The sequence below is a fragment of the Anser cygnoides genome, chromosome 4, assembly GCF_040182565.1.
Source record: "Anser cygnoides isolate HZ-2024a breed goose chromosome 4, Taihu_goose_T2T_genome, whole genome shotgun sequence".
NCBI lineage: Eukaryota > Metazoa > Chordata > Aves > Anseriformes > Anatidae > Anser > Anser cygnoides.
The window spans coordinates 24,522,446-24,549,830 of record NC_089876.1 but is presented as its reverse complement, the minus strand read 5'-3'; the positions used below and the strand labels follow the sequence as shown (position 1 = coordinate 24,549,830).

General features: G+C 43.4%; 1 protein-coding gene across 6 annotated transcripts; it reads right to left on the bottom strand.

Annotated features, from left to right (window-relative positions):
* Nucleotides 1–6,343: 6,343 nt before the first annotated feature.
* RHOH (ras homolog family member H) lies at nt 6,344–25,868 on the bottom strand. 6 transcript variants are annotated; one of them, XM_066995770.1, is made up of 2 exons: nt 25,847–25,868; nt 6,344–9,568 (listed from the first exon to the last, which is right to left on the bottom strand). In XM_066995770.1, exon 2 carries the CDS (start codon nt 9,339–9,341, stop codon nt 8,766–8,768), a length of 576 nt encoding a protein of 191 aa, XP_066851871.1. In that variant the 5' UTR covers nt 9,342–9,568; nt 25,847–25,868; the 3' UTR covers nt 6,344–8,765. The 6 variants fall into 6 exon arrangements, with proteins under 6 accessions (XP_066851871.1, XP_013041484.1, XP_047928946.1 ...); XM_013186030.3 differs by lacking the exon at nt 25,847–25,868 and adding an exon at nt 24,324–24,796; XM_048072989.2 differs by lacking the exon at nt 25,847–25,868 and adding an exon at nt 23,015–24,111.
* Between the last annotated feature and the right edge of the window lie 1,517 nt (nt 25,869–27,385).

The following is a 27,385-nucleotide window of genomic DNA, read 5'->3' as shown; positions in this document are numbered from 1 at the left end:
CCCTCAGAGACCCTGGCACAGTTTTTTTTTCCACGGCTTAGGGATTTTTTTTTAAGTGTTACATAATTATTTAGCACTGCAGTTGCTTACGTACCCCTGCCCTGTACAGAAATGAATGTAATTTCCTCTCACATTCATGCTGACTTGTCTCTTCATCTCCCGTTGCTGCTTTGTCCACTGTGCTCATGAAGAATGCCTCTGAGCTCCCTGGCTTTGTCTTCTCCTCGTCCTGCCCCAGGTATGTTCTCCTGGTGCTTGCAGGCTACTGTGAAGTGGTGTGGTCCATCCATGAGATGCTCCTTCTGCATCTCATGCTTCATACCTGGCACACTCGTAGCTCCTCTTGTTAGTCACAGCACACACAGCTCTGCAAACTAATTTAATGGAACAAAAGGTAGATATTTTCGTAAAGGTAGATATTTCCAGTTTTCACACTCTTTTTTTTTTTTCTTTCTTCTGTGCAGAGCACTACCCTGCAGGAACCCAAGCTCCTCTGCCTGGCAAATGCCAGATAGTTCAATAGCATCCCTGAGTGATTTGTCCCAAATCCCAGTCAGAAATTAGTCTCTTTTTAGAAAACCAGTTAACCAGCCCCTTCTGCCTTAGATCTTTAGAGAACCCACGTCTGTCTTCATGTGCTGCTTGTACTCTCTGCTTAAAGCCTTACTGTTCATGTTTTTAATAGACAATACAGTGATAGCCCTCCAATCTCTGCCGTGTGGTTTCACAGACACATTACTCCACCAGCATTGGCTGACACCTATTGTAAACATCAAGTCCACCAGAACTAGTTCTTCTCAGGGGAGGACAGCAACATCACAACTAATCTTCTTTTTTGTGAGGCAAGGCTCATAGGGATTTTTTTCACCTGCACATTAGAAGTTAAACTGTGACACCTTCAGCAGTGGGACTCAGCTATGCATCAGCTATGTATGCATCAGCTATGAAAGCAGGAGGGGAATTTCCTGGATAAAGGTGGCTCATTTTCTTTACATACCTCTGAACAGTCAGGCAAAACTAAAAAGGTTAAATGCCTGCACGCCACAGAGCCAAAACCCTGGGGATGTTCCAGAGCAAGAGCAGCTCATCAGTTCTCTTGGCAGCCAGGTGGAAAGCTGTGGAAGAAGTGGAGTAGAGTCAGAAGCCCTCTCCTTGAGTTAATCTCCTTGAGTTATGCTTTGTAATACATAGGAAGGTTGAGACTATATGTGGCTACCTCTGTCTGTTGCCACCACAGAAAGAAATATTTCCTATCCCAGTGGAACAATTTAGAGAACATTGGTAATTTCTTTCCTTTTTTTTTTTTAATCATGGAAGGGTTAAATTCTAACAGTGCAAAGGTCATAGTTGGTGACCTCATGGCTGCTCTCACCAGTCTTGCTAAACCTAAATTTTTGTTCCAGTTGTGTGGAATTCCTTTTGCTCACTCAAAAAGGGAACTGAAACACTTCCAAGGTGATCAAATTTCAGTAAAACCTATGGACTGTCCACTGTGTCCTTCCTGTAAGACTGTCCCTGCAGCACACACGAAGATCAGTCCTGCCCAGAGCCCAGCCTCCAGCAGCAGCCCCTACACGAGACGTAAGAGCATGCTCCAGAAAGAGCACTTGGGGTGAGGATGGAGAGATGCTTCCTCTGTTTCCTGCTCCCAGCGCTCAGCATTACTCCTTCAGTTTGATTTCTAAACGTGTCACTAATGAACGAGATGTTAGCTCAACCCATTACCTGTACTTTATGCAATTAAGAAGAGCATTAGTTTGACAGATGTGATTACATTCTGGTAAAATAGTAAAAGAGTCAGTGCATCGTATATACTCTCCCTTCTCTTTCTGTCCTCCTCCCTATGCCTGCAGTTAACTGAAGCAGTACAGAGCCCCAGTCCTGTGCAGCTGTGTCACAAATCCATCCAGAGCAAACTCTGCAGGTCAAAGCCATCACCAGAAACATTTTTCAGAACTAGGACCTGGTCGAGCTGATCCTGAATTAATCCCTGATTCAGGTTGATTGCAACAGCAGTCGGTTCAGATTTACATCTCTGTAGGTTACTTGTTCAGTCTTGCACAGACTGGGTCCAAACCCTGGCTAAGTTTAAAAGCTTCCCGTTGACTGAACTGGACTTGGCCTGGCTTTATTGAGTCGGTGTTGGGAGAGGGATTAAACAGCAACATTAGTTGTCTAATCCAACGCCCAAATCATGAGCCGAGGCTGCAGCTTTAGTTTAGTTGCTCAACAGCTCTATGACAGATCTGATACCAGTACAAATTCCATATACCATATGATAATTAAATATATGTATATATTTTAACGCCCAGGATCCATGTGAAACCTGAACCAGTCTCTTATGAAATCCTGTGACCTTCAGCCCTTACTCAGGTGCATGCTGTGTTGAACCCTGCATCATTCACGGCTCTGGCGCTGGCTTTTAAGTAGCAGACCTGATGTCATGGTGGCAGACAAACGAAAGCCAAAAAGTCAGTTAGCATTTCTTATGTAATAAGAGCAGGGTATTCTGAGAAAGAGAAAATTCAGCAGTCGCATGTGTGTTATCAGTATACGACACAGAAGTCTCCTTCTAGTCGCTCCTACATAATTAATTCACCGGACAGGCTGACGAGCACCCATCCCCCGTACCTGACCTGACATCTGAGAGGCAGCACAGCCCGAGCGGAGCCCAACCACAGGCCTCTGCAGCGGGCAGCGAGCAGAAAAAAGCCTGCTCTTTCGAAAACCTCACCCTTTTTGGCACAAGAACGGCGATGGGGCTTTGTGGGGAGGCATCCCCGGCCACGGGGAACTGCCTCGTGCCCAGGAGCCGCCGTCCTGCTCTGCGGGGACGGTGCAGGCCCGGGGCACCCCTTCAGCAGCGGGCGTGTGGAGGCTTCTTGGAAATGCTGCCGGTGCGGGCAGGCGAGCACCTCGCACTGTGCAGAGGCATCGGTCGTCGTTTCCTTCCTCTTTTCCAGAGACAGAAACAACCACTGACACACACATGCTTGTGCCCTTCTGCTCCACCCCGCCATGAATCATGCTGACTTCTGCACGGGGGGAGAGAAATGATGAGAGAAACCCTCAGAGAGCCTCATGTAGGCTGCTTGTGGAAGGTGCAAGACGTTGCTCATTCACTTTTTCATAACTAGAAAGGCAGCAACACCTCTAGATTCTTTGCTAATTACTAACCCGGGGCTCTGCAGGGAAGGTCCCGGGAAGGGACGTGCCATGAAGGGGAGATTTTGGCCAGGGCCATCTCCCTGCCCCTGGCTGTGCGGGCAGGGCTGCCGCACGGTGATGCTGCTCCTTCACCATCCTGGTGCCCCTGGGCAGGAGGAACCACGCCGGCCACCATAGCTACAGTTAAGCAGTTACGGCAACATAAACACCTAAATGTGCAAAAGGGTCGTTTTCTCCCTGAATTTGGTTCTGCACAGCCGGCTGCTCAGAGCGCAACGTGAGGGACACGCAGGTCAGCTAGAGCAGGTGCACCGTGATAACTCACCTGGGTTTTTCACACTTACAGCTGTGAGGGAGATCTCTGAGACATAAAACAGGTTTCCTCACATCCAGAGGAAAAAGTTCATCACAGTTTTTAGAGAGAATTTTCTAACAAGGCTCTCCAGCTAACCCAACTGCGTTTATATCTGGCTTGTTTCCAGAGGCTGAACTGACTTTTAATGAAGTCAACGTGGTTAACTTACTCACAAAGGCAGGGACAAGCTGTTCTGATCTTCTGAAATGTTTTGGTTTGGTTTGGTTTGGTTTGGTTTTAATCCTCGTCACCAACACTTGGGCCCTGTGTCAGAGAGGCATCAGGAGAAAGTGCTAGGGGACATGAACTGCCTCATTTATTTGAAATTATTTTAATAGCTGTACTCATTTGAATACAATCGTAATACAGGGAAAGCTGAGATGTCAGATGCTGACATTTCTTTTTTTCTTCACACCTGATCCCTGTGGTGATTTATTTCTTGGTGGTAGCATGTATGAAAAGACAACAGGTTAACGCAACACAAGCATTAGCTAGTATGTGGTCAGACACATTAGCAATTGCAGAGTACACATAAAATTACACAAATATTTGCAAACCATTAATTGCAAATATTGGACTGGTAAAACAACAACAATTATATCTAACAACCTTGAATAATTTTTCCTATATAAAATTGGGGGGGGGGGGGGGAATGTAACATTTTAATTATTTAATCTTAGAAAATATTTATATCTTATGCCATAGATCAAGTAAGTACAGAAAGCCTGTGAAATTTGTATATAAAATAACATAGGCCATACTTACCATACTTTGCTAAATAATAGTTTCCAGTTCTAATCATAATTGTGGATCTATTAAACTTTTTTATCCAACTTGCAGAATGCATTAAAAAAATTGTGACCCAAAATGATCTTTTTCTGTCAAAAAGAGAAGTTATATAGTGACGAAAATAGCGGTGCTATTGCTGATCTCATTTTGTTTCTAATATTTTCTCTCTTTTTTTTTTTTCATTATTTTCAACCTATTTTAACAGTAAGCCAAAGTTAATTTAGCAGCAAAGTAATAAAGTGAAAGGTTTGAAACGTCAGAAAGGGAACGTTTGGGCAAGGTTCCTCCTTTCGGCCAGAGCGGCTCAAGCCACCAGGCTGCACCTCATTTCAGAAGCTAAACGCTTTTGCCCAGCTGTCATTTGAATGTATTTTGAATACTGGCATTGGGTTTTTACCACAGAGCTGTACCCAGGGACCCCGTTGCCCAAGTAACGCTGACAAAATAACCCCAGAATGTTTTTTTGGGGGAGGCATAAGCTGTCCATCCCTCCCCTTGCCATCCGCACCGCGTACACAGCGCGGTCGCAGAAGCGCTGGCTCCACCCCAGTAAGCTGCTCGGCCAAATCCGGCTGGGGACACTGAGTGACATTTTCAAGTTTGCATAATTCAGAGCGTTGAAAGGAAATATCTTTTCATCTAAAGAAAAAAGAAAGAGAGAAAACAGGAGGTGGCCCAGCATCTTGAATCACTCAAATAGAGATTAGTATTTCTCAGAAATAAAGAGAAGCAGCTATGTGATTTGCGCTGGCGGCGCTTTTTGGCAGGAGCATTCAGCCTGGCACCGCAGGGCTTTGGTCAGTCCCTGAGCAGGGTGAGGCCTGAGGAGAGAGCAGGTCTGTCTGTCTGTCCGTCTGTCCTCCTGCAGGGCTGGCTCTGGGCACGGCTGAGGGGCTGCGCTGGATGAGGCGCTGTGCGGGTCTGCGTGTCCGTGCAGGCTGTGGTGCTCTTACAGCACGAGCGGTGCCAGCCCAGACCCAGCAGGGTTTTCTGCCAGGATCTGCCACGTCCAGATGTCACTCTGCTTTTGAGCTGCCACACGTTTTGAGCACATCAGCCCAGGAAGCCGCATAATTGCAGACACTGAAATAAAGTGTCTCACAGTTTGCTCCCAATGAAAAGTGCCTTTTAGCTTTAAGAGCCTGAAAATAAGCAGGCTGTGAAAATTGGAAGCAGTTCTTTTTTTTCGCATAACGCCAAACCCAAATCCCTCTGTTACTTTATCCTCTCTTCAATTTGATTTTAAAAATCAGCCAACTTTCAGTGGGTTCACACCAGCTCTAGGATGCACAACGAAGAGTTTATCAAACCACTCCTGAATTCCCTGTGCATCCCATATCGCCAGCTCAGGGAAGCCTATCCATTTTGCTTCAGCAAGTTGCAATGAAAAATTCATCATTTTATAACATATTATCACAAGCTTTGTGAAGCCAATATAGATGGAATGGGATTTTGAATTACAGTGTGAACATTTTCATCTGGCTTTTTCTGATACAACAATTCTTTGGAGCTTTCTGTTCCCTGAATCCCAGCATCCTGTGACGGAGACCGTAGCAGGGCATCCTGGCCTAGCAGTTACTGTTTGTCAACACATAAAAACAGCAGCATAAATTGTTGTAAGCAAAGCTTTACCCAGAGAAGAAAGAAAGAAAGAAAGAAAGAAAGAAAGAAAGAAAGAAAGAAAGAAAGAAAGAAAGAAAGAAAGAAAGAAAGAAAGAAAGAAAGAAAGAAAGAAAGAAAGAAAGAAAGAAAGAAAGAAAGAAAGAAAGAAAGAAAGAAAGAAAGAAAGAAAGAAAGAAAGAAAGAAAGAAGAAAGAAAGAAAGAAGGAAAGAAAAAAGAAAGAAGAAAGAAAGAAAGAAAGAAAGAAGGAAGGAAGGAAGGAAGGAAGGAAGGAAAGAAAGAAGGAAAGAAAGAAAGAAGGAAAGAAAAGAAGACCATACACACACCACCAGATAACAGAACATGCTGGCAAAAAGTGTTTCAAAAAATGTTTCACATTGATGAAAACAGACATTAAATCAGCTAGTAAAAAAGGGACAATAGCAAGAGTGATATTTTGCACATGATCTTTAATGTTCAAACAGTAACAATGGCTACTTTTAAATTAGGGTTGGGGAAAAAAAACACTTTCAGTGAAGACGCATTACAAGAATTGAGATATAGAAACATTTCTTCCAAAGCCAAAATATTTTCAAATGAAGACTGCAAATACCTAGCTACTTGTGTAACTCAGCATAAGTTATCAGGCAGTTCGGGTTCTTTTACAAACATGTCAGTTTTAGTGTTTCAGGGGGCAAAGGATTTGCAATGTACACGTAAAGCTTTACAAAGAGAAAGAGGGGTCAGAAAGAGAAGAGTACGGGAAAGATGGGTGGTGATGAGAGCCCTCGTCTTGTGTACTCTGATGCAGAAGCTTGCAAAGATTTGAAGCTGATACAGACACCTCGCATGAGACCAACATGTTTTAATGACCAGGAGTCTCCCTTGGAATAAGGTTGATGAGTGCTAAACACCAGGCTGGGAGCTGTCGTGACTACTACAACATCAAGTGTCCTGCGCACCACTGCTATTCAAGGTGCTCACGATGCAGATACTTGCTCACCTACATCACAAATGAGATCTTCTCTGGGATTCATAGGAGAAGAACAATTTCATTTGGAATTTCTCTTTATGGAGAAGCTCAGAGGTATAACAGAGCGTGGAGAAGAGCACACAACTGATTTTTCAGGGATAACCTATAGGTAGATTAGATCCCAGCTATAGGTTATTTGCTCAGTAGGGTAACTCCTGAAGTCCCACCTTGGATTTGACTTAGAAAAGCCATTGCATCCATTCCTGTTGAGACACATGAGTCAGGGTTTAGTCAGAACAGACACTGCTCATTCTCTTGGGATCTCCACGGAGAAGGAGAATCATCCTACGGTTTTGTACACCATTGTCCATGGCAGTGTGATATCAGCCCCTCAAGGGCCAGTTCTGAGCTAGCTGAAGAACAGGAAGGGCAGCAGAAACCTTGGAATGAGACAGGTCTGCAAGACCTGAGGGATGATGTGGGGCAGCGAGTTTGGTGAAGACAACATGAGGAGAAGGGGGACACCACAGCTCACAAGGAACGTACAACGTGGTGAGACGAACCCCTGCAGGTTGACTCCCTCCATCTTCCAGCAGAGTCCTCTTACACACCTGGAGTTTCCACCTCCTCAGCCTGGCTTTCTGTGCAGGAGGGTAACTTGGCCCAAGTCGGTATGCCAGGATTTGACGCTCAGCCTTGCCAAGCTCCCCAGGGTGCAAAACCCGCTTCAGTCGTTGCTTTATAGAACCAAGGCAGTTACTCTTACCACTCAAACCCCAAAAAATGTTTATCCATTCTAAATATGCATGTTCAACATTGCCACGTAATTATTTTTTTACTATAGTAGGTCACTGGTTTCACTAAAACCACAGTTTATTAAAAAATGTACTAAAATATTGTGAGAATTTTAGTGCTCATGAAAAAATACCCTTCATCCCTGGACAATGAAATCTTTTGCCTCCAAAACTACATCAGAGACATGAGAGATGATGATAGTACAGATTTGTCTCTGCCACCCAACCCGTGTGTCTAAACAAGCCCTGACTGCAAGCCAGCCCTTCTGGGGTTGTAATTAGGTCAGGTCTAGGAAGAATTAAGTAAAGTTCCTCCTGTTTCATCCCATTTTTGACCTGAGGCAGTCTCCATTTTCCTAGGAAGAGGACTATGATAACAACATAAATCTCACAGAGCCATGGGTCAACTATCAAATATCTATCAAATATGTTTTAATCACTCCTACGCTGGACACGCTGGGCTCAGTCACTGTCGTGCAGTAACTCAGGCATGTGTAAGAAGTGGTCGGCTTGCCTGCAGGCCATTTATTGTATGGATAAGATGATTCGCTTCTGTGGTTAGGTAGAGGAAGAACTTCCAAAATATGAGGAAGAACTTCCAAAATATGAAAACAAAGTGTCAGGATTTTACAACAACAAATACAAGACTCTTTTAAATAGATATACAATGGTCAGATTTTATACATTAAGTCCTTAGAGTAAAAAAAAAATCTCCACATAGACAGATACATCGAGGGGAGGCTGATCCAGGCAGAAGTTTTTCATTAAATAAATGCAGACAAACCAACAACTGAGGAACACAAGTAACAAAATCAGCACAGCTATGGTCTGTAAATCCTCCAGTCCAGGACAGCAAAGTCCAAGCACAGGGCTGCGTTCACCTGCACCCGTCATTTTTAAAGATAGTGCCCATGCGTGTTGGGTGGGGGAACAGATCAGAGAGAGCGTGCATCTGTCTTATTAGGAGCACCTGCACTGTGGTCCTGCCAGGAGTCCTCCTTTGATTCACCCCCCATTATCTCTGCCGCAGCGTCTCTGTGAGAAGACAGAGAGAACGAACGCAGGCAAAACCACCGCCGGCAGCCCTCAGAAGATCTTGCACTCGTTAATGGAGAAGAGCTTCCGCCTGTTCTGCCTTTTGGCTTGGTTGACTGCTGTCCGCACGGCGTACTCAAACACCTGCTGCACGCCGCGGTTGCTGAGGGCAGAGCACTCCAGGTAGCCCTTGGCTCGCACGTCCTGGGCGAGCCGCTTCCCGTCCATCGGGCTGATGCAGGAGGAGCGGTAGGGCCCCGTGTCGCGCTGGTCAGTCTGAGTGGCCACCACCAGCACGGGGATGCGAGGCAAATGGTTGCGGATCTCGCCGATCCACTTGTTCCTCAGGTTTAGGAAGGAGCTGTGGTTCGCCACCGAGTAGCACATTAACACCACATCTGCCTGCTGGTAGGAGAGGGGGCGAATGCCTTTGAAGGCATCGCTGCCAGATGTGTCCCAGAGACCTAGGCTAATCTGTACTCCATCCATGAAGACATCCACTCCGGTATTTTCATACACAGTGGGTCTGTAGGCGTCTGGAAAAGTCTCAGAGGTGAAACGTACCAAGAGAGATGTTTTCCCCACCGCAGAGTCCCCCACCAGCACACACTTGATTGAATCCAGCATTTTATTAACGTCCAGGGCCAAGAGCACTGTCTCGGCGCAGCAGAAGCACGATGAGGGGATGCAGTGGTCTTGGGGGCTCTCTAGATAACTTCCATTTGGTGAGAAACCATCCAAATGTCTTTACTCCTCAAGACTTGACTGTGTCACTTGAGTCTAAAATCCCCTTTTCTCCCACACGGCTCTGCGGTGCTGTCAGTTTTAATTCTTCAGTGAGTCAAGCGATGTTTCTGGAAGAGTAAAAATAAAATGTAACATTTGTAACCCACAGTGAACAGATCATTTTCCATCAAGGTAAAGTTCCTTGGACACGTCCTGGGACGGCCGTGGGGATTACCCCACATGGAGGACGCTGAACCCTGCTGTCCCTCCCAGCCGGCAGCATGTGTAGCAGCCTTCTTGCTGCTCCACAGGAATAACAGTCTTATCACCCCTGCTGTTCTGCGCTGAGACCAGCTGTTTTTTCCCTCCAATTTTCTAAAGAGCTAATAAAATCAGGTTAACTTGTTACAATCTTACTGACCTGCTTTTAGTGAGACAATTCCTGCCTCTGACTTTCACCAAGACAGCCAAAATCCTGAACTCCTCCCAACCCATTAGTTCAGACTGAAAATATACCCTTGTCCCCTAAAGGTGGTATCCACAAGAAAAAAATCACTTCATGAACTGATTTGACTATTTAAGCAATTCTATAACGAGTGGCAATGCCAAACTGCTTGCGACAACGAGCAAGGAAAGACCTCAGATGCAAATCTTGACTGACATGAACCTTAACAGTTTTCAAAAGAAATGTGGGATGCGCAGCGAAAATACCAAAAAAGTTCAAAATGTTTCTTACAAATCACTTCCAACAAACAAGATAACATGAGCCAAAGCAAGCCACACCACCAGTGCTGCCCCAGTCAGACAACTTCATCTGAAGGGGATGCAGCTGCCCTGACATTTAGTCTGTTGAAAAACCAAACTGAGAGTAACTCTTCGTAGTATGCAATTGCTTTTGAGCTCCTGCCAGCATTCAGTCAAATTTTCCTATTTTGAAAGCATTCGTCTCTTCCCCACTGGCTGTGTGCAAGATTCACTGCTCACACGGAGCTGCACACAAAACGCTACAAAATTCACTAACTGCAAAACCGAAGGAAAATTAGTTCTGCTCAGCAAAACTGGTTAAAACAAAATATCACTGGACAATTTCAAAATTTCCTGTTCGTGTTACACAGACAACGTATTTCTGTCTCCTTCACATATGGACAGAGAAGTCAGACTGTGGGTTATTTGCACAGAAATGAATGAGGGCCACCCGAAGCATATACACGACCTTACAGTAACGCTCCCCAGTCTTGCTACCTTAACCCCACCACCGCACATTTCTAGTACGCTCAAAGCTTCGTCTTACTTCACAGAGGGGAAAAACAGAGGGAAAGAAGAGAAGAGCGCTGGGCAAGCTTAGAGAGCACATTGCACAGGCGTTGACAACTGCTGCTGGCAACTCCCCTCCTTCCATTTTGCAACGAGGCAGCCTCCTACCTCCTCCCGTGCTGCCGGCGTGCCCGCACACAGGTACTTCTCCCACCCGACACACCGGCCGAAAGATGTGTGAGGGCCTGGCTGGTGCACGTTGCTTTATAGAGGCGGCGCCGAGGCCGCGGGGCAGCTCTGTGCTCAGCGGGGTGACGGGGATCTGCGGGAGCCATTGCGACAGGCGGCGCTTCCTGGCCTGCGCGCACGGCCACACGCTCGTCATCTCAGCTCATTTCTGGGAAGCAGGATAGAGGCTGAGGCAGGTATTCATTCCTGCCTGCTGGGAAACGAGCTGCTCCGAGAGCTAAAGGTGGGGTGGCAGCCACTGGAAATTCGCTTTTCATGCTTCATCTAAGCCCTACTCCATTCCCCAAGCTAGCTCTCAAGGGAATTAGACAAGATATTTAAAAAATACAACCATGAAAATTCAAAAAGTATACACAGGATATGTGGTCCAACTACTTAAGTGCATCATCATCTTTCCTATGGGGTATTCTACTTCAAAACTGTGTCAGCAGTACAGTTTTAAAACACCACCATTCACCACAAGCTGGTAGTGCGTGATTCAGAAAAAAGCATGTGCTCACAGGAGAAAGTTAGCGTGTACCAGGTCTTCTTCTTGGAACAAACATTTCTTTGGTGCAAGTAGTCTTTAATGCCCTTAGCCTCATTACTTTGTTTATATTTGAATGTGCGGAAAAGTCAGAATGCCCAAAGCATGACTCTTCATAAATGCCGACAAATCTTAAATTTCATAAATGCCAAAATAGAAGAAGATGGATAAAAAGACTGTTCTGCTACTCAGCTTGAAGATAAACAGGTCTGATTTTGTTAGCCATTTTGAAAATAAAATATTTAAATGATTAAAGCCTAAAAAAAGGTTTTGAGAGCTAATGTACATGGCTAGTCGACACGCAATCATAAAAGATGAAACAGCATGACAGCGTGGCTAAGTTTTCAAAGCAAACTGTTTTGATCTATAAAAATGCACCACACATAACCAGATCCCTACTCTGCTCCAGAGGACAGACTGCAGTCAGTGGTCCCAGTCTTGCTTTTGTTCACAGCTTGCTGGAGTTCAGGCACCAGCATGTATTGTTGGGATACTGACGAGCTATTCTAAACTATGCACATAGCCTGCCACTGACACGGCCTCAGGATAGGAGAGGATGAGTTAAAATAATTATACACGTTCATCTCAATTAGTGGAAAAACCTTTAGATGAAACAGCAATAGAAAGCAATGTCCTTTAAAGGACGGGCCAGTACAGGGCACTGCTACACACCAGTATACAGCCAGTTGTGTAAGTATTTGCAAAAGCTTTGGTTCCCTTCTCTCATATTATATACGACAGTCCTGGTCTGACAGTCCAGCATGTTACACCCATTAAAAGACTGCACAAAACCTTCTAATCATGGACAGTTGAGTCTAACCTACTGCAGAATTTTTTCCAACACTTCGGTTTGCCTAATTTTACCGATTTTATCAAGTCTATATTGTATGTGGAATTCCAGAAACATAGATCTTCTTTTATACTATTTCAATGTATGCTTTCATCACTTGTAAAAACAAAAGATTTTACTTAAATAATATGGTGAGAGCTTTTATAATATCAAGTATGAGAATTTATGTCTAATTCTGATACAGTCATGAATAGTGACCCCTATGAATTTAGGGATTAGCTTCAAAGCAAATTCTTGCACCGTTTTGGATAGAACACTGTTTTTTCAAAGATGCCGTATTGTCTGTGTAACTACGTCTATGCAACGCTTTGCTTCGCTTTCCCATTTTTCTCCCCCTGTGTTCGGAACAGAGGGCCTCATACGGGTGTGTGGTTACAGAGCCCTCGGCCTCAGCCCCGAGGTGACGACAGGAGCATCACCCCGGGCACCCGCAGTGGGGGCAGCCACCTCCCCAAAACCCCTCACAGCCTGCAGGGTCGGGGTTTCTGGCGGAGCGGAGGGCAGAGTTGTGGCCTGTCCTTCCCTGGGAGCACGGACAGCACCCACAGAGCCATGCCAGAGCCCCACTGCAGCCGCTCTGCGGGATCCCGCTGGGCAGCACGATGCTGCGGCGCTCGTACCCATGGATTTTGTTCCTATCACGAGGTCCTGTTTCACCGCTTCCATGCAAGCTGCCCCAGGCCTGGTCCTGCTGCCATGTGTTTGGCTGTCTTTGCTCAGCCCAGCAGTCCCATGCAGGTAAATGCCTCACACTTGGTCATGGCTGAATATGACATGGGATGCGACAGTATGGGAGGAGGAGCAGAGCAGCTCCAGGCTCCTCGCGGGTGGAGGATTCACGTGAAAATACATCCGCAAAACACTAATCTAATGTTTGTTGAAACAAATCTACCAACACACAAAAGCAGGACTGCTTGTATCAGAAGGGGTAAGTTTACTGGCTGAACCAAATGGGATTTTCATTCCTGCCAGGAACATCCCTGGCATCTACTGCGGGGTCACTGTGAGCACAGCTCACTGTGGTGAAACACTGCCTTATGACGGGAGAAAAGCTAAAGGATCAGGATCTCCTGATTTCAAAACCCTATCTTGTGTGTTGTGCAGCACCAGGTAGGCTGGGATTTGGAAGGGATGAGCTCATACATAAACAAAATCACGCAGGCAAGACAACAGGCTTTTCAGATGCTACACTGATCTGGCAGCCACAAAATGCTTCAGAGAGTTAAAGCAATTAACATGCTAACTATTATTGCCATTATCCGGTCCCTACCACAATTATGTCTTAGTGCAGTTCCTGTTGATATCAGGATAAAAGCAGGCTAATTTTTCATCTTGAACACTGTGTACAGTAGCTCTTGAAGAAAACTGATGTTGCAAGGAAGTAAAAATATTTGTGGTAATAAAAAAAAAGTAAAGGTTGAAAACCACTGGAGAGACTTCCAGTGGCTGTGCAATACTTGACCGCACATATTGGCTTTGCCTGCATGCGTTACTCCTCACGCAGTCCCACCTCACATGGAGATGGGGTCTGCAGAAGCGTGTCTACAGCACACCTCCACCGTGTTGGTTATCATCAATGCTCATTCCAACTGTACTGCAGATATATAAAAACTTCCATTGTGTCTCTTATTTAGAGGCCCTAAAGGAGAGGAAGGATTTATGGAGACTGTTGTCACTGACCGGAACAGTGCGCGGCTTTACGTCTTCACCTCCATGGGTGCCCTGAGCGCTGCAGGGTGCAGATGGGGCCTAAGAGCAACTCCTGTGAGCAGGAGGAGCAGGAGGAGGAAGAGAAGGAAGAAGGGAAGGAGAAGGAGGAGGAGGTCTGGCAGAAAATCAAGAGAGGTCAGATAAGCTGTGAGGGGCAGCACCCAGAAGGTGCAGCAGGGAGATGTTTGCCCCCCCCCGACGGAGACCCCATGGACATTGTGGATCCAGTCTAGATGCCCAGCTAGATCACCAGGTCACCAACATCACATGCCGCCTGGTCTTCAACTCCATGAGCAAACCGTACTTGCTCCGTTCAGTCACAAACCTCCAGACTGCTGCAGGGGCCTGTGCCGCCGCAGCCCAGGGCTGCTGCAAACTCATACATCGGCTGTGGCCTGTCTGGAGCCTGCTGCTGGTCTGCAAGCCGGTGGCCCCTTGCTGCAGTTTCCTGTCATGCAGTCATTAACCTGATGCTCTGACACTTGCGTTAGCTACCTCCTGGATTTTGACCCCATTTTAAAATGATTTTGGTCTATAGCACTAAGTAGCCCCGGTCTTGTCAGTCTAGGAAATAGCCTCTCTTCTTCTCAGCGTCACCATTTCAGTCCATAGTGCCATTCCGTGGTGGTACCGCTGCCATGAAGGGGAACTGGTGCACAGCCCGCACCTTTGCAAGATGCTGCGTATTTTCCCCAAACTACTCCACCAAAAAATCTGCATCCAACCCGCTCACTTTCCAAGCAGACAACCGCAGCATCCATCTGTATTCCCTGGCCCAAGAGCAAGACAGCAGGTTATTTGGTTGCTGGTGCTTCAATCATCTGGTGTATTTATGATATAGACAGATTAACTGCCAGATTATCTCTCAATGTGTTTTTCTATTTTAAAGAATTATGAAGATGCATACAAGCTTGGATGAGAGCTGTTATACAGATATTTTATCCCTAAGTACAATCATAACCGCAATGGCTTCCTAAAGTTAGAAGAGCAAGCGACATGCAATGAGCCCATATTGTCACAGTCAGGATGTCTTGTCATCTCATCTCATCTCAAGAAACAATTTTCTTCCAGAATAGAAAAATAAATAAAAAATTGCAGTCATAAAAACTTAGAAATTTTTCTGTCATTCCCTTATTTGCCAAACTGAAATTCTGTTCTTCTTTTAGAATTTCAATGCTTTATTTTGAAAAAAAAATGCAAAACTGAAATTCTAAAAAAAAAAAAATCTAATTCAGCAGATTTGAAGAATGGACAAACACGGTCTTAGGAACCTTTGCAAAAATCACTGCAGGATCAATACAAAACCTGAAAATAAAAGCCTCGGTTTCTTTGTTTGGCAGTTTTAACAACTGAAACTGAAGTAAAGGTTTTATGATCAAATATTCAGTCATGTTGCCAACTTTGTTATTAACCAGGGAACACAAGTCATCAGATTTAAAAGAATAACCCTCATACTGAGACCGGGGAATCTTGCTATAAAACAATGACAAATTCAGACCAATGTTATTTGGAATTAGATATGAAGTCCAAGTAAATGGATGAAAGCTTTTCTCGTAAGTAAATGTACATATTTACACACTTGCTTACAAACATGAACATAACTATAAAGCTGCATAATGTTATCATTTAAATTAAAAATTGGTAGTTCATTACTTTAGTAACAGTACCCATAATTAATACATATAAGCAACGGATAATGACACATCTGAAGATCTATTCAATTTACTATAGTCACTGAGAAAAACTATTCAACTCTCATTTTAGTTAACCCATTAAATAAAGAAAATACTTATTTTATCTGCAAGAGCCCTTTATTTGTGACTAATCACACCTTAATTCAGTTACTTACAGATTAGGCATGAACATAAATAATTAGAACCACTTGAAAAATTAACAAAAGCTCTGTAAGACTCTTGTGTATCGGTCAGAGAGCCTAAATCCAACAGAATTCAATTCAGCTGTGTTAAGTACCTGCTTCAAAATTCAATCTACAAGTCTGAAGTCTTTTTTTTTTTTTTTCCCATGTTTATGGCATGACAGAGTAAATTATGGATTGTGCGGTATTCAAAGCGCTACAAGGCTTTTTCAAAACTGACCCATCTTCAGGAGAAAGGTTGCATCCTCTCCAAAGTAAAATTTGGGTAAACCTCTAGGTTCCCCTGTAGGGAATTAAACCCTTCACAGTGAACTGGTCCATGTGCCATTCTCAGCCTGGTCCAATACCCTCCAAAGTCAGCAGAAATGGAGCAGCATGTCGTGCCCAAAGTGTTGCACGTGCTCTTGCACTTACCAAGCGTTTCCATCTGCAAGATACAGGGTATGCCACCTTCCTTTCCCACCCTTCTCTGTGATAGCTTTTCTTCTCTGCTCTTAAACAGTGAAGAAATTCTTGAGTCTCAGCACACATGCGGCCTGAAATGGAGCAGCTGATGTGCAAATGTCACACGTGTGTGTGTTCGAGCTCTGACGTTCGCCAACCATCTGTCCGTCTGCGTTCCCTCATAGCTCTGGTTTTGTACACACACACACACACACTTATATACGTATACATGTAAGTATATATATTCACCACTGGCATACTTTTGGGTCCAGATGGGCATACAGATACGCTTGCAGATGAACGTGGATAAAGCGCTACACGCAGACTACTGTGCTATTGTACATCCCTATGAAAAGCCACCCTGTGTATCAGAATGGACTCCCAGTTATAAAGCAAATCTCCCCACAAGCCTAACTGCACTGCGACCGAACTGATGGACCGATATTCTAGGTTGTATAAAATTTGATAATTGACTTCAATGAGACTACTGTGTGTGTAGAATTATTCACATGTGGAAAGGTTTGCAGCTTTGGGCCCCAAACCACTTCAAATTTTTCATGCCACATCCTCTTTTAACACAGTTCACCTTTCTTGAAGTTTGAGACAAATCAAAAGGGCACTTACAACATATTTTTGTAGATTTTTTTTTTTTTACAGGTTTAACTCTTCAAAATCTGTTCTTTTGTTTTGCTCTGGTTTTGGGGCTGATAAAATATGAAGTATTCTTTTATTTACCATCTCTGACAAAGATTGCAATCTCTTTCCAGAAAGCCTAGCCCTTTCTCTCTTTCTGCTTGGGGATTTTTGACCATCTGCAGATATGGGTATAATCATAAAGTATCCATTTTCTATTCATACATAACTAATATTTATTAGTTTTAAATAAGTGTTGTAATTTCTTGCATAATGATGCATTATTTGCTGTCTGGATGCATAGAAGTGTATACACACATATGCAAAAATATCAAAAAAAAACAGCATATATTTAAAAAAAATAACCTTTACAATAATGAATCTATACATCCATATACATAACATTATATCCATATATGCATGCGTGCATGCTTGTATATCTACATATGTATCTAGATACATCTACATAGATATATATGTTCATGTACACTGATATTTGTTCATTGCAGACTTTGCTATAGATTGGCATACGAAACACACATATTCAGTGTAAGATATCTCACTCTCATTTTAAAACCTGTATGTACATTTTGCATCAAACAATGGATGTGTTATTGAAAGTACTTGAAATTAAAATTTAAAGATCATGGGCTTTAAACCACCTTATTTCTACATATAGGTATGCATGTGTGTTTGTATATACACAGGCAGAAATGACTGCTCAGCTAGATCTGGACCTGCACTAACATAGATACATAATTGACAGATCATAGAGTCTTTCACGTACAAATAAATATATAGACATACATTTTAAACAATTACTTTTCTACTGTATATGCAGCTGTTAAATTTTTTAGATGCATCTTTACAATATGTAACGATAATTTGTTGTTAAGGAGATGCATCAATTTGTATAAAATCCTGCAGATGTGTAGCGTGGTAAAATGCCAAAGCTAACAACTGCCAACCCTACACACACACCTGCATTCACAAGCGAAAGGGCTTTTTCTCCCTCGGGGCCCATGTCGAGCCCACTGCAGCGGAGAGGGCTGCCTTCAGCGTGTTTCGGCTCTAACCCTGGGTAGGACTGCGCTCCTCTCCCTTGCTTGCACAGTACCCAACCTTCTCAACCGGGTTCTTTAAACACTGCGAAGTAATCGACATTAGCAATATAACTAACAGCTAATATATGAACAATGCAGGTGGCATAACACCCTCCCTAGAGCTGGAAAAAAAAATGAAAAAAATCATCCTACCATTTCTCCTCTGCCCTCCACGGATCCCTCACAAGATCGCCAAGGTTACTTTCAGAGGTCTATTTGGGTTTAACTTTGCTCAGTTTTTATCTATCACAAAGTAAGGAGGCTCTCAAGCCCAGATCTTCTCCCCTAAGCTCAGGAGGTTCTCCGTGTTCATTAAGTTCAGTATTTGCATAAGACTGATTTCAGTGGGAGGTAAAGGTGGAAGAGGAAAATGTTAGAACAGAATTATCCAATGTTTGACAGAAGATTTGCATGCTTTGTGATAATAATAAAATGTATTGAATGTATACAAGTTTTGAGCAGCAAATAATAAAGCATCATTTGATCAAACAATTCAGAATATTGCCTTCTTGTTAAAATATGTTGTGGGTTTTTGTTATTATTATTTTATTATTACTTGTGAAGGACACGTATCTACTGCATGTCGCTGTTCAGTCCTGTCCTGATGAATGCTAAACTTCTTGAGTTAATGAGTAAAGCCGGGATTAAGTAAGCAACAGCAATTTGATTGGTTATTTATTTTATAACACTGAGAAACTGGCTGACAGTTTTAATTTTTCCCCTTAGAAGAGCCGGCAACAAAAAGATTTCTCTTGCCTCTGTATATATTAGACTATTTAAAATCATAGTCTAGATTTCAGCCAGAGGGAAAGTGCCATTCTTCTGAGTTCATTCTTAAATTTTATGTGTATGTGCACGTACGTTAAAACGTTAAAAATTTTGAGGGCTTGCTTGGAAATAATTTCAATCACTTTGCAGGTAGAAGGTGCAACATAAAACATACAATTATCATGACTTTTCTTGCATTTGTTGATTTAAGGTCTTTTTTTAATTTATAAAACAAATTAAAAGGATAAAGCAGTTGCCTTCCCCAGTCTATCCCACAACTCAGTATTCCTACATTGTACCTGGCATAAGGATAAAATCAGAGTTAATATATATTTACAAGATAGGTAGAAAAATATTTTTTCTTGCTAAATAGCCTCCCTAGAATTCTTTAATTGTAGTAAATTAAAATAAATGGGTATGCCTACTTGCCTACAAGAAATTGCCTACATCCTATGCTTAGTTATGAACACAGCAATTGAAATTGTCCTTTAAAGATTACCTTTTTTTTTTTTTTTTTTCATGGAATTAGTACAGATTATACCTGGCAGTTCAGATTTTGCTTTGATTTATATCTTACAGCAACCATATGCCAGAACAGACTATATATTTCAGGGCCTGTTTCCCTTCACTTTTCTCCGATTCCGGTATAACCTTAATCTCTTGTCACTTTTATATAAGATAATAAAACTTATAATACTGCAGACAGCACTGGGTAATATGTAATAGGTTAAAAGGAGAAAAGACTCTGCCACCAAAAGTAATATATAAATCCTTCTCACTCGTTCTTCACTTCAGTACTTTGAGAAGCCATTTCAGATACTTAAAGCTGACATCTATTTGGCTTTCCGTTGGTTTAAAGATCATGCAAATCCCCATGCTTTGATAAATCTTACTGCAGAGTTTTTTTTTCAGAGGGAAGCATAGTAAGGAACATTTTACATTTTTCCTTAATTTTTACATATTTTGCATGAAAATGATCTCACAAATGAAAGAAAAAGATATTTTAGGAGACCTACATTTGAGCATTATGCAAACATTTCCCATGCTTTATTTTTGAATCCTGGGAGACTTGATTCAAACTCAGCTATTTTACACAACAGCTTTTCATCCAGAATTAAAACTCCGCTTGAAAGATACATGAATTTTAAAACCTGCATTGCATTTAAACTGATAAAAACAGAAGAAATTACATGAGGGATTTTTACGATACATGTTTTATAATACATTTTTGTAGTGAGAAAACCACAAGCGCACAGATGATGAGAGGAAGTTAATAGATATTTAAATATGTCACTAATTCAATAACTTTGAACTCTAAAGAATTTTCCATTTTTTAAGCACAGTTATTTGATGGGGGAGAAAGAAAAGAAAGCAAGTTGCAAATAAACTGCATGTCCACTGGCATGCCCTTCAACAAAGAAGAACGAAAGGTTTTCTTTTTGGATGGAAAGGCTTCGTATTATTTCAGTGACTATGCACAGGAGATAACCAAGCAGCTAAACTACGCAGGGGTCTTGTTCTCACACTTGTACAGTAGGAGACCCGGTGTTACCTCTACTCTGACATAAACCAGGATAATCTTCAAAAGCAAATGACTGTCACTCACGAGGAAAAGAGGTATGACCAGCTGGTAAAACAACCGCAAATGGTTGAGTATCAGTTGTTGAGACTGCCACTCCACTGTATGCTTGTGTGCGACAAGCGGCACGGAGTACTGTAAGCAACCACAGCCCTTCATGCTGACTTCTGCCGGGCGAGGTGTTTGTGCCCTTTCCGACATATGTTGGGTCTTTCTTACGTGTTATATCACCATGGCCCCACTTGGGGAAAAAATGCAAGCCATAGCAAAATCCTGTGGTTTCCAGCAGGTTCATACAGCCAGTCATTTCATCAGGTAAAGGTAAGCATGCCGGCTCAACACCACCCTCACCAGTGAGGAATTTACACTTCTCCGCAGTTTCTGAGCGTGAGGACTAAATACGATTCCTCATGCAAAAAGAACAATTCTCCCCGCTGTCGGAGAAACACAGGCACACAGCGAGTGCTGAGGCCGCGTTCCCAGCTCTCCTTCGCCACAGCCTCCAGGCCTGCTGGGGCCATTACTCCACACTACTCTGGGCAGCTGCTCGTTTTGGACCCAACACACCAAGGCCTCAACCAGTGAATTCCAGTGCTCACACTCACTGCTGCATTGCAGAGGAATTTCCGGCTCCGAACATCTCTCCTTCCACTGTCATCAAAGCTTTGGGTAGATGAGGAAGGTTTTCCAATTTTTCACAGACATCAGAAATGAAGCACAACTAAATTCTGCCAAATATATATGAAACCACGTTTGGTTTTGCAAAGGGCTGTGGAGAAGCCCACAGATTTTGTTGCTACAGTGCTTTGTTATATTTGTATGATCCTGTGCAGGATTTTAAAACATAATGCTTTAGTAGTGGGCTTGAGACAGCTGCAGCCAACTTCCTTTCTTGATTACTGTACTGTGGCTATCCCAAGCCATATTTCAGTTGTTAGGTGTTAGCTGTTTCCATATTGAGGAAACAGTTGAAAACTGCTGATTTAATAAAACCACATACCACTGGCCAGAAAGTGAGAAGCTAATTTGGACTGATGTTATGCTGTGTGCTGTGATGCCTGAAATGTCACATTAAGACTTTGAAACAGGCAAGTTATTCCTTTTATTTCTTTTCAAGCAATGCTTAAAAGCATTACAGAAAATAGACTATAATTGTGCAATCAAATCCAAACTGAATTAATCACCTGAACCATGAATTCAGAAATACTCACCTGTTTTTTACATAAAGCTACAGAATCATAGCACCAACATTTTACGAAGACCATTGAGGTGTTCGTTTTAGGGAGAAGAGGTGTTTTTCGGTGAGAATCCTCTTCATTTACAGCTGTTAAACCAGCTGCTGCTATGTATCTAGAATGGCGCAGCAACAGCAGCAGGAGAAAGGGCAGACTCTCATCTCTCTGTCTAGGCAACCTCCGGACGGGTTATCTGAAAGTGCCACCAAAAAAGGCCACAAGGCGCTTCCGCCGATGCAGCCCAGCAGCTCTGCAGGGTGGGCCAGCGGCTCAGCCTGCACGGTTGCCAGCACAAATCGTGCTCGTTTCCTGCAGGCTCTGGGTGCTCTGAGAATTGTCCGTGTACACCCCGAGGGCTAATACGGCTCACTTCTAGCTATGTAACTGATCGCCTCCCCGATATCACTGCCACTGGCAGCTGTGATCAGATGCTGCTGCTTTAGTGCCAGCCTCTGAGGCTGCTGGGCCCACGCAGCAGGGAGAGGCCTTCCTTTTTGTCCCCAAGTCCACACTCCCTGTGGGGAAGCTGAGCTGTGATTTGCTAAATTTCTACATTTTCTTCTGGAAGCTGGTCACTGGGCTGGAAAAGTATTTTTAGTAACTTTCTAGAAGTATAGTTCTACCCTCACGGTTTTGCTGTGCTGTAGGTACAGCGACTGTCCTCTGACACAGGCGGTCATGGGAGGCCTGATTCTCCGCTGCCATGAGCCTATCTGCTTTGGCACAGTAATTCCCTTAAAATGGGATTAAGTGGCAGTAATTTACAACCACTTTGCCCTGCTGATGAACAACGAATTTATGTCTTGCTACACATGCGAGTCAAGCCCATTTTTTCTGTTTTAATTCTTTGCTCTGGACCTTAGACAGTAAGCAGAGGTTACTTATAAAAACACAAATTCTCTATAAATATGGAACTACAATTTTTCCTGGTTCCTGACACCCAACCTAGTGAATATATAACTTGGCATTACACCCCACCAAGGCCTCATCTCTCAGTGTAGTAGGAAGCAAGTGCACGTGGGGCTTTTCCACCCAAGGCCCAAACATGGTATCCTCATCAAGTCTGTGCCCACTTTCACTCGTGTGATACGTCTTCAGACCTGCCTTCGAAAACTGACATTAAAACACAGCCTAAAGTCACGTAGGTGTATATGGGTGGTCTTTACTACTGGAACATTTGCAAACACCCATTGATCTGAACGGCGGGTTTTAGAGATGTAAAACACAAAGCGGCACAGCGCAATGCACAATACCACCTTACTCTGATAGCAGCAGCAGAAGGGCATGAATTGATATTAAAATATGCCAGCAGATCTGCTTGATAACAACTAATCCCTCTTAGGCTACCTTTTCCCCACACAAGTGTTTTCTTCAGGGTAAATCCTGCGTTCAAGCCAGCCTCCTCCAGACGCCACGGCCCCTCTCCCACCCCATCCACAGACAAAAACACAGCTGCAAGAAAAAGTTAGAAAGCCTTAAAGCCTTTTTTTCTTCTGGAAGAAAAACACCGGGCTGGAAAAGTATTTTAGTAACTTTCTGGAAGTATAGTTCTATCTTCACAGTTTTGCTGTGCTGCATGTAGGTATAGCGACTGTCCTCTGACACAGGCGGTCATGAGAGGCCTAAAAGTTAGAAAGCCTTCAAGCTAGATTCAGATTTTTCACAGGGACCTGTACGCTCCCTCTTCATTCACCTTTTAGATTACCTGCCTCTCATTGGCAACACGACAAGACCATCCCACTGCCAGATGCAGTTTCAGTGAGCAGGATCCAGCAACGTGTGTGCACAGGCGTGCACACGTGCGTGCGCACACACACTGCTCTCTAACGGGATCCCACACCATGACCATGGCATGGCTGGCTCAGAAAGCAGCTGAGAAGACACTGTGGGGGTAAGATGAAAGCAAAAAGCTACACCCGCGGCCATTTGGATGGCAGGCACAGCCCCTCCATCTCAGGGGAAGGCAGAGAGATGCCTGTTAACGCCCAGCGGGGCATGGCTGCGGCAGCAACCAGAGCTCGTGATGGAGATGTCGGCAAATTACACGTATTTCAAACCTTACTTCAGTCCTAAGAACCTGAATGTCACCTTTCTCAAATTCAAACAATAAAACTTACATCTAAATTTGCTTGGAAACATTTAAGATGAAGTGGAATAGTTTCCCCCTAATGATGAAATACTTCACAAACGAGGAAGAAAGCCATCCTTTGAGTTTTAACGTGCCTATCGCTCCTGCGTTCATGTTTCTTACAACAGCAATGGGAATCAGAATCAGGCCCACCATTTTTAGAATAATTAATGTTTTCTCTCTTTTTTCTTCTATCAGTTAAGATATAAAATACTGGCATGGCGCAACCCATCACACCACTTTCTCTACTTTTATATGAAGACTTTTTACACTGAAGTGGAAATAAAATCTGCCACAAAAATACAGAAGATCTATGACCTGGGTTGGGATTAAACAATCTCTTAACAGAATATCACAATACTGAATATTTAACGGATGGTATTAAAAGTAGAACTAATTATGTAGAACTAATTATGTAAATCCATTTCACAATTTTGTTAATCAAAATAAAACTAAAGATACTGAATTTGATTCAGAATATAAATTCACTTTACAACATTTAGAAGGAAAAAAAGACAAAGAACTTACCAGGCACAGGAAGCTGAAAGAGGCTGTTGAAAAATAAACGTTACGGAAGTCAACTATTCTGGGTGAGATAGGGGAAGAAAAAAAGAAGAATGGAGATCTGTGTTCTTGGGTTTTCAGACGGACTTTTTTTTAGCAGATTAGAAAAAATATATTATGTAGAAAGAAGGGGAAAAAAAAGTAAGTGGTGAGCAGGGCCCTCTGCACCTACAGGCCAAATAAGTCCCGGAGACTGGGTCACTCATCCGGCAGCGGCAGTGACAGGGGACCCAGATGTAATATGACGAGAAACAGCGGAGTGGTTTAGGGTAAGTCAGCTTCCTGGTGAGAGCTCCTCGGCGCTGCCTGTGTGGGTTTTGTTGTGGGTTGGCGTGTGAGCGCGAATGTCTTAATGTCTTTGGTGGCATGTAAAAACCCGCTCCTCGAAGCTGGGGGAGGGAGGCACAGCCGGCAGCCTGCAGCACGCTCTCTCTTTGCAGGCTGCTGCTCCTCCGGCCGCCTCTGCTCCGGCTGCTGGAGGCATAGCACAGCCCCACAAGCAGAAGAGGAGCAGAGCCACAGCTGCCCGGTGGTTCTGCACATGATTCACGCGCTGGTAACATGGCACGGTAACACTTGGCGTGTTTTTGTGCAAGCTGGAATGACGCCCTGCCTGTAATAAAACACAGAGTGTGCCTTTCCCAGCACAGACAGCTCGAGCAGGCCGGGTTATCATCACTTCCAGCCTTCCTGCCACAAGGCTCCGATGCTAGTTTTGGGATTTCAAGTGCCTGGTCTATGGTCTGTACTGCAGGAGCTAGGAGCATTTCCCAGTTCCCACTTCCCAGCTCCCTGCATGCTCCTTCCTGACTCAAGCCCTGTGTGCACGGGGATCCCTCTGTCCTTGCCACCCTTGCCATAGGGAGGACACCTGGCTGCACAGGTCAGGGAACTACAAGAGGCTTCCCACGCTGGATGAGCAGGCAGTGGGACTGCCATCAGGGCATCCCTGTCCCAGACTCCTGAAGCTGCCAGAGAGCCCTGCCACAGCAGGACGGGGGCCCCAAGTTGAATGCCAGGTGCCCCAGTCCTGACCAGCGCAGGGGGCTGGCTGCTCCTCAGCCAGATCCACAAGCACGGGGTTGCCCAGCAGCCTCAAGACCAGCCTCTGAGGCAGAAAAATGGAACCTGACACTTTACCAGAAAATATTTGGGGCTCGTTGAAGCCATTCTTGACCATCTCTTGCCTGGAAGTAGCAAGAACGAGCTGCCTCATCCACGTCTAAAGCCATGCGTTTTGTGTTCACTGCAGGATGAGAAGCCTTTGATGAAGAGAGCTAGTGCATTTGTCCACATAAACATTATGTTGGTATGATGCATTCCAAGATAAAGTAATACTGCTTCCAAGAATGATTTAAAACCAACAAATTACAAGATAAAACAGAAAGGAAACAAAATGATAATTTATGTGTAACAAAATTATAATTTATGTGTAGATGAAACACAGTTTGTGCCAAAAATATAAATAGCTGCTGAAATAATATTACCTGTGTAAAGAGGCTGTAAACATGCTGAGATGGAGCTTGCAGAACAGTGCTGCACAGTTAGGCTGCGGAATCATGGGGAAAAGAAATGAATTCAGTTAATTATCAATAGGGATGAAGGTAAGAAAAGGTAGCTCACAGAAGGCATTTTTTGGAATAGTCTAGTCCTAAACACTTCAATACTCCTTTTCATTTGAGACAAAATTTTGGATAAGGGGCTTCAATAACTTACGTGAGAACTCATGTCACTTAATTTTCACATTAAACACCTATTCTTCTGTTTTTAACCAGGTTTGTGTTTCCCAATACCGGTGCATGCAATCAGGCAATAAGTTTCCATTGCGATCATGATAAAGAAAGTCAGACACCCAAACATTTACAAATGTTTCCACTAAAATGCTGTGGCTTGTCAGAAGTAGAGAAATAACTACCATTTGCAAATTATATTGATATAAATGTCTTAGGTGAATTCTAAACGTCTTTTAGCTCTGCTACAGAGAACTACTTTAAATGCAACTATTTTTTCTGCTTTGTTCTGCGAACTAATCCAGATGTGAGGCCATCTGGGTAAGCAGTCTACATTTAGGATAAAGAGCGCATCAGTCTGTGAAATACTTCATAAACAACTCCTGAATTGTGAGTTCTGTGAAAAAAAAAAAGAGTGTAGAATAAGAAAAAAGTTCTAACAAGCCTTGATTTCCACCCATTTTCTTCCACTATGCTTCCTGGAGCATCGTCACCCAGTAATTTTCTAAAAATATTTGAACGTCAGAGTGGATTTTTTTTGATTCTTTCATTTTTGGGGAGTTTTTGAATAAATACTGGAGCCTTTTCATGGGTATGTACATGCTGTGTAGCACTTGCTCCATGACTTCACTTCCTAGAGACCTGGGATGCCATGAGGACCACCCCAGCTCCACACTCACTGCACAACACACAATTCCAAAGTCAGGTGCAACACTGCAGCTTAACGGATATGTTTCCCTTGATAATTTTTTTTCTTTGACATTGTTCTTGTCTTTCTTGCTGCAGCTTTTCTGCCCCTTTTCACCTCTTCACGCTGTGCAACGAAGGGGAACATCTGGCTGTGAGAAAATATTGTTAATACATTCAAAAATACCTTGCTTCTCCTTTTTTTTTTAAACTCACTATGAGTCATTAACTGGGACTTTCAGAAACAAACACTTTGTTGTGGAAAATATTTATGGGGGTGGAGTGGAGGGTTGCAAATTTTATATATATATTTTTTTGCATTGAAGACTAAGTTGACAGCAAAAAAATAGTCTTAAACCTCAAGTAACTGAGGATTTATTACCAATAATGTAAAATAACATTATCCAGGGTTTTGTCATGGCTTAGGGTGGTTTACAATGAGAGGTCAAGTTTGTCCCTTGATCCACTGATTCTGTCTGACTTGGAGAAATTAGTGGGAAGCAGATGTTGGGAAGGGATTTGAGATCAAGAAAGGAAGCTGTTCCTGTTACCCTGGCCTGACTTCCTTGTTGTTCTCTGATTTGTTCAGGATGTAAACCACGACACTCT